Source organism: Colius striatus, chromosome 9, assembly GCF_028858725.1.
Source record: "Colius striatus isolate bColStr4 chromosome 9, bColStr4.1.hap1, whole genome shotgun sequence".
In the NCBI taxonomy this organism is placed as follows: Eukaryota; Metazoa; Chordata; class Aves; order Coliiformes; family Coliidae; genus Colius; species Colius striatus.
The window spans coordinates 20,865,021-20,872,693 of NC_084767.1; the positions used below are offsets into that span (position 1 = coordinate 20,865,021).

The 7,673-nt window shown below is 56.0% G+C and overlaps 1 protein-coding gene across 1 annotated transcript; it reads left to right on the forward strand.

The window, feature by feature from the left end:
- The first annotated feature begins 1,385 nt into the window (after nucleotides 1-1,385).
- EGR1 (early growth response 1) lies at nucleotides 1,386-4,407 on the forward strand. The gene is made up of 2 exons (XM_062002353.1): nucleotides 1,386-1,800; nucleotides 2,117-4,407. The coding sequence occupies exons 1-2, from the start codon at nucleotides 1,566-1,568 to the stop codon at nucleotides 3,412-3,414; spliced, it is 1,533 nt and encodes a 510-aa protein (XP_061858337.1). The 5' UTR covers nucleotides 1,386-1,565; the 3' UTR covers nucleotides 3,415-4,407.
- Nucleotides 4,408-7,673: the final 3,266 nt, after the last annotated feature.

Genomic DNA, 7,673 nt, shown 5'->3' on the forward strand with positions numbered 1-7,673 from the left:
GCCGAGCGACGCTCCGTGCCCGCGGCGCGGCCAACGGCAGCTGCTACCCACGCGCTCCGCCCACGGAGCCCCGCGCACTGCGGGGAAGCCCTCGCTGCGGCGGCCGCGCAGGCGCACTGCGGCCGCACTGCGTCGCCGGTGCCGCCTGGCCCGGCGCCAGGGGAGCCCCGCGCCGCGGCGCGCCGGCAGCGGGGCCTCCCGGGCGGGGCGGGGCGGCGGCCGCGTCGAGCGCCTATTTATAGTGCGGGAGGCTCCCCCCGCCCGGCCCGGGAAGTGCCTTCCCGCAGCTCCGCACCGTGCGTTCTGCCTCGGGCCGGGAGCCGGGGCGGAGGGCAGCCCTTGTCTGCGGGGACGGCGGGCAGGAAGGAGCCGCCGCTCCGCCAAGGGACGACCCTAAGGGCGCGAGAGCAGGGGCTAGAGCGCTGTCACTTGGCGTCGCGCCGAAGTCAATGGCGGCTGCGGCCGTGCGGTACCTGGGGTTCTGGTTTTGGCAGTGCACCATTATACGCTGCGTGACGGAGGCGCACAGAGAGAGCCTGGGTCTGCCCCGTTCTGGCGCTGCGGGCTCAGCTCCTCGGCTCTCGACGGGCGCGGGCGCCGCAGGGCGCTGCTGGCAGGCCTCCGGAGTCCCAGAGATGCCCCTTTTCCGGGAGCAGGCAGCCCCCAGAAAGCTGCTCCGCATCGGGGCTGCAGGGGCGCGGCGCCTCCGCGCAGACGAGGGGAGGCGAGCAGTGCGAGTCAAGCAAATTGGGTTGGGAGTGACCGGGCGCTCTGCCCGCGGGAGCGCGGCGGCGGCGGGGTCTGGGGGGAGCTCGTCAACAGCCCGGTGCCGCTTGCCCGGGCGGTGGATTCGCGCTCCCGGGGCCTCCGCGCGCTCCCGCGGTCCAAGGGCGGGCGCGCGGCCCGGCGGCAACCTGGCTCCCGTGCCCGGGCTCCCCGCGCCCCCCCGCCCCCAGCCGGGGCCGGAATCGCCAAATAAGGAGCGGGAAGCCTCCGCCGGAACCGAGACTTATAAGGTTATTTCCTAATATGGAAAGTGCGGCGGGGGCTTCCGGCGGGCTCGCCGGGGCGGACGGGGGCCGGAGACCCCGCGCCCCGGGGCCAGCGGCGCTGCGGCAGCGCTGCGGCCACGCTGCCCGGGGCGGGGGACGGGCCCTCACCGGGCGCGGGGCTCCCGGCCCGAGGCGGGCGGGGCCCCCGCGGCCCGGCTTTCCCCGGTGCCAGGCGCTGACGCCAGGCGGGGGTCCTCCAGCCCGCATCCATATAAGGGCTTCCTGCTTTCCATATATGGCCATGTACGTCAGGGCCGGGGCGGGCTGCGGCCGGTGGAACCCGATATATAGAGGCGGCTCCGGGGCGGGCGGGGAGTCCAGCGCTTCCAGCGGGCAGAGCCGGGGGGAGCCCCGGGCGGGCGGGCGGGCAGCCGAGCACTTTCAGCGGGCAGCGCCGGGGCGACCGCGGCGCGGGGCACGCAGCGGGCGACGGCCGCCTCGCCGCAGCCGGCCCGTCCGCCGGGGCCCCGGCGGCAGCGCCACCACACGTCAGGGCCCGAGCCCGGCGCCCTGATGGCCGCGGCCAAGGCAGAGATGCAGCTCCTGCCCCCGCTGCAGATCTCCGACCCCTTCGGCACCTTCCCGCACTCGCCCCCTGCCATGGACACTCATTATCCCAAGCTGGAGGAGATGATGCTGCTCAGCGGCGGGGGCCCGCAGTTCCTTGCCCCCCCCGGGGCGCCCGAGAGCGCGGGCTTCGGGGCCGCCGGGGAGCCCGGGGAGCAACACTTCGAGCACCTGGCGGCAGGTAAGCGCGCTGGCCTCGCCCGGGCGGGCGGGCGGGGAGTCCCGGTCCGCCGCGGGGGCAGCCGGCGCCTGCGGGGGCTCCGCGCTGCAGCGGCGCCCCCGTCCCGGCGGCTGCGCGGGGGGATTCTCCTGTCTGCGTCAGCGGCTCCGGGCTCGCTGCTGCTGGAGACCTGCCAGCGGCGCTGCAATATGTTACGCTCAATTATTAATTAACCAGAAGCAAAGGATCTGGGGCTGCGCTGTGTGGGGATGGCTCGCGAAGCGCTGGCAGCAGCTGCAGTGGCTGCTGGAAGTAATCGCTATTCCTCTCTTTTCAGACACTTTCCCCGAGATCTCCCTGAACAACGAGAAAACCCTGCCAGAAACGAGCTATCCCAACCAAACGACACGACTGCCACCAATAACCTACACAGGGCGCTTCTCCCTAGAGCCGGCCCCCAACACTAGCAACACTTTATGGCCAGAGCCCCTCTTCAGCCTCGTCAGTGGGCTGGTGGGCATGGCTAATGCACCTCCGACCTCTACGCCTTCTTCATCGTCACCATCCTCCTCCTCGCAGACCCCCCCTCTGAGCTGTTCTGTCCAAGCCAGTGAGAACAGTCCAATTTATTCAGCTGCACCAACTTTCCCAAACTCCAGCTCTGACATTTTCCCTGAACCGCAGACCCAGTCTTTTCCCAACCACTCTGGAGCCCCCATCCAGTACCCACCTCCAGCTTACTCAGCTGCTAAAACCAACTTTCAGGTGCCAATGATCCCGGATTACCTATTCCCTCAGCAGCAGGGTGAGCTCAGTCTTGTTCCGGCTGACCAGAAGCCCTTCCCTGCCCTTGAGACCAGAGCACAGCAGCCTTCCCTCACACCGCTCTCCACCATTAAGGCATTTGCTACTCAAACTGGCTCCCAAGAGCTGAAGACCCTCAACACTAACTATCAGTCCCAGCTGCTCAAGCCCAGCAGGATGAGGAAATACCCAAACCGTCCCAGCAAGACCCCTCCTCATGAGCGACCCTACGCCTGCCCAGTGGAGTCCTGTGACCGGAGGTTTTCACGGTCCGACGAGCTAACGCGGCACATCCGCATCCACACGGGACAGAAACCTTTCCAGTGTCGCATTTGCATGCGGAACTTCAGCAGGAGCGACCACTTGACTACACACATCCGCACACACACTGGAGAGAAGCCATTTGCCTGTGACATTTGTGGCAGAAAGTTTGCCAGAAGTGATGAGAGGAAGAGACACACTAAAATCCACCTTAGGCAGAAGGACAAGAAAGTGGAAAAGGCAGCTCCAGTCTCAACTGCTTCCCCAATTCCTGCCTACTCGTCCTCTGTGACTACATCTTACCCTTCCTCCATCGCCACCACCTACCCCTCGCCAGTGCGCACAGTGTATTCCTCGCCTGCTCCCTCCTCATTTCCCTCCCCTGCACACACCACATTCCCATCTCCTTCTATAGCAACCACTTACCCCTCTGGCACTGCCACTTTTCAGACCCAAGTGGCCACCTCCTTCTCATCTCCAGGGGTCACCAACAATTTCAGCTCGCAGGTGACCTCAGCTCTTTCAGATATGACATCAACCTTTTCTCCAAGGACAATTGAGATTTGCTGAGATTACCTTCTGGAACAGGAGAATTCACCTTTTCCATTGGTATTACCAGACATGAAGTCTCCAGTTACTCTCCCAAACACCATACGTTGCAAGGCTATTTAAGTTTTCTTTAAACTTCAGCTGCCTGAAACAACTGCCATTTAAGTTTTCCACCTCTGTTGAATGACTTAATTTGCATGGACTGTGGATATAAGTTCAGTATAATTTTCCCCGTAAACAACAGTCTTTTATTAGGAAGAACAGACTTTTGATTAAGTATGTAGCTGATGTAAATTGTACATGTGCCATGGTTTTCATTTCCTTTAGGTACTATTGATGTGAAAAATCTTTGCATATCCATATTGTATTATTTGGAGTTTGCAGGGCCATATTTTGTAAATGTTAATTCTATTTCGGTGACAATGCTGTAATGAGTTTCAAACTTCTTTGGGAACAGCACTTACTGTATTTGAGCATGTTAGAGTGATGCTATGTAAATATCACCTGATGAGACACTCACATGTGGCAGAAGTTTTGTTTTTAAAGTTACAAGTCTTGGTGCCTTTTTGTGAAGCCTTGCTGACGTCATGCATTTGTGTGAATGGATGCTTTGCATCTTGCCTTAAAGTGAAAGGGATGTTGCTCAAGGAATGTAAAGGAGAGCAGGGAATGGGTGGGGAAGGGAGCACGAGAAAGCCCTGGGGGACAGAATGTAAGCAAAAAAAACCCCACACCTCTCAAAGTCTATTTTTGTTACAAAAATGTAAATTTATATATATATATATATATATTCAGGAGTTGGAATGTTGTAGTTACCTACTGAGTAGGCAGCAATTTTTTGTATGTTATGAACATGCGGTTCATTATTTTGTGGTTTATTTTTACTTTGTAATTGTGTTTGTTAAAATGAAAGTGACTGTTTGGCTTCTAAACACATCGAATGCGCTTTCCTGCCAATGGGATATGTGGTGTACAATACCCTTCCGAAAAAAATAAATAAAATATCCAATCGTGTGCACTTCCATGTTTTCCTTTAAGTTGCTACATAGGAAGACTGTGCTGCAGCAACCCTGACTCCTTGAATGGCTGGGAAGTAACAAGTGCTACTTGACTCCTGGAGAAATACCCACTGAAAGAAAGGAGGGGAGACCAATCGCTCATAAATACGAAGGCATGGATGGAACACGCATATGCTTGCCTTAGGTGCTCTTTTGAAGTAGCCACAATTCCTGTTTTCTGGCTTCTCTAGAAGCCTGTGAGATAATCCTAGTGTCGTGGTTTGGCAAACCATGACACCTAGGAAGAAAAACAATTCTCAAAGTGCTGACAATAAGGGTTGAAAATTAAGATCTCCAATGTTTGTTCATAGATAGTCAGAAATCTTCCTGGATGCAAGACAGTAGAACAGTTTCTAGTCTGGAAATAAAATGAGCTTAGTCCAAACGGTTGGTTGATGGAAGGCAGCTCTGCTCAGCTGAGGACTGTCATAAGTTCCTTCTCAACACAGCATAGACTTGATAGCCTTTAGTACAGATGTTTCAGCATTTACAGAGAGGAAAGCATTTCCTTATGTGGTGGTTTGAAATACATTTCAGAGAGTATGTGACCTCTCTGCAAACTCAGAGGAGTTTGCATCCATGAGAACTGGTAGTGCAGGTACAGAGGAGAGTTCTGGTAAATCCCAGTCTATCATCTCTGAGGCAGGACTGTCCTCAGTGGCTTGGAATAAGCTGTGGGAAAGGGCCCGTACTTCCTTGCGTGGGTTTGTGTCTGAAGTGCTGGGTGTGACCTGCGAGCTGCTAACAGTGACTTTGCAGCTGGCCCTCATGGGCCTTTTCAGAAAAAAAAGCACTAGCTTTTTTCAACCCAAGGGGCTTCAGCCTCCAGCCAAGGCATGGGCAAACTGACTAATATGGCTTCACATTATTTGAGCATGTAACCCATGCCAGAAGCCACAGAAATCCACTTATGGAAGACAAGGTACTAACAAAGGACCTTCAAATGTGATGCTTCAAAGAAGGAAGCAAATAACATTATATAAAGCTAGCTGCATTTTTTTCCCCCACCTTTGGGTCCCAAAGTCAACAGCAAAATAAACAGTTGGGAGTCAGTCCAAGTCCATTCTGATCTGTGGGCACTGCTCTGTTCAGATGTTTAGAATAGAACAGAATAGAGATAGTATAGGATGTTGAAAATAGATGTTATATAGTATTTGAAAAGGACCTAGGGCCCACAAAGATCATCTAGACTAACTGCCTGACCACTTCAGGGCTATGCTATGAAGCATGCTAATAAAGGCATTGTCCACATGCCTTTTAAACACTGATAGGCATAGGAAATTCACCACCTCTCTAGGAAGCCTGTTTCAGTGTTTGACCACCCTCTCGCTAAATAAATGCTTCCTAATGTCAGGTCTGAATCTCTCCTGATGCAGCTTTTAATCATTCCCACGTGTCCTGTACTGTCACTGGATATCAGAAAGGACATCAGCACCCTACCCTCTCCACTTTTCCTCCTCAGAAAGATGTAGATGCTGTCATCTTTTTAAGCTAGTCTCTGCTAACTCCTGGTCTAGGCTTCTGGAATTGTGAATGTGCAAAAAACTAACCACGTGGGCTCTCAAGCAATGCCTGATGACTCTGAGGGTGCCCCAGGTTTGCTAGTGCGCTTTGTACTGAAATGAGCAGTCATGGTAATGGCCACGCCTGAACAGGCAGCAAAGATGCTCTTTGGTGCATTATGGGCAAGCTGGACCGACTCAGGCAGTGTGGCAGGGCTGTGCAGGTATGAAAGCCAGAGCACCCTTTCTAGACAGCAGTGCAAGGGAGATGATGGGAACTGCAAGGCCTCTCTAGCTCAAAGAAACGCTGATCCTACTTGCCCTGTGCTTTCTCCACTTTGTGACAGTAGGTTCTTTCAGCTTGTGGATGCCTCCAGAAATCCACCCTAACTCTCTCTCCCCCTGCTCCCCTGTCACTTACTTAGTCCTCATCTTGAGGGTGCCACAGTCTCTCTTTAAATGGAAGGATTCTGAACTTCCACGGCTGTGGGCATTGGTCACAGGCACTCTGCAGGTAGCAGTGTCCAGATGCAGGGATGTTCAGAGAAACTGAACAGGGTACATAGGGCAACTGTTGGTCCCACGTTAACCCTGACTCAAAAAGTATTATAGCTGAATAGGGCAAGCCAGCCGTGTTCCGAGGGAAGAGTTTGATACCCATGCACTGTAGTTTGCCTATAACTGCCTGCAAGCTGGCAACTGACACTTCCTGTCCAGCCAGGGCATCACTTATCTGAATTGCATCTCATTGCAGGAAATTCTCCAGTATCATGGAGCTTCTCATCTGACCAAAACTAAAACCAAAACTACACGGGAAGATCTGTAACATGTGCCAACCACGGCCACTTTCGTGTAGATACCCATTGGTGTAACTTCCTAGGAAGAGCTCTTAATTTAAGCTTTGGCATTTGGTCTAAATTGCAGTGGCTTGTGCTCTCCATTTGTCATCCTTGTTTATAACATAAAGAAAAAGCATGAGGTCTTTTGCTCCCACTCTTTTCATGGCGTTCATCCCAGAAAATGAAAGCAGATTTCAGGGTTGAGAAAGCACTGACTGTGCATTCTCTGTGAGATCTTTCTGCTTGCTGTTGGTCTGGAGAAGATGGGATTTCCGATTCCTAAAAAGTTTGCTCCTTGTCTGAGAGGATAAACCTTTTTCAAGGAGGCTGTTCCCTGGGAAACTGCAGGTGCTGCCTCTGGCCGGGGAACCCCCTCGCCTTCCGCGCAGATAACGGCCCGGTGCGGCGCAGCGAGGGCGGGGGCGGGGAGGGAAGCGGGGGCCTCTGGCTTTACCAGTCCCTAGCACAAAACCCATTCGCCTGAATGAAACCTCGGCTGTTTGTCAGTTACAGCCCAGCGTCAGCTATGGCCGCTAGCGCCGGCGAAGGCCGTGCGTCGCCGCCGGCGGCCGCCGGGCTGCTCCTGGGGGACAGCGCGGGGCCGCGCCGCGGCTGCTGGCGGAGCGCCGGCGGGGACACGGCGCCCGCAGCGCCGGGAGCGCGCGGGGCTCCGTCACGCGGCCGCGGGGAGGCCAAGGCCGAGCGGAAACGCCGCTCCCGCGGCGCCCGGAACCGCCGGCACCATATTTGGCGTTTCCTCCGCGCCTTTTATGGCACATCCGAGGCCCAAAAAAGGTGTTTCCTGCTCCCCCATTCCCGGGGCCGCGCCGCGCAGCTGCCGGGAGCCCGCCGCAGAGCTGGTCCCTCCCCGCCCCGGGGTG

Excerpts from the sequence above, each read along its gene's own strand:
- EGR1 (XM_062002353.1), top strand. The coding sequence starts at position 1,566 with ATGGCCGCGGCCAAGGCAGAGATGCAGCTCCTGCCCCCGCTGCAGATC. Across the intron at positions 1,801-2,116 it reads CTTCGAGCACCTGGCGGCAG|ACACTTTCCCCGAGATCTCC; the intron begins GTAAGCGCGCTG and ends CTCTCTTTTCAG.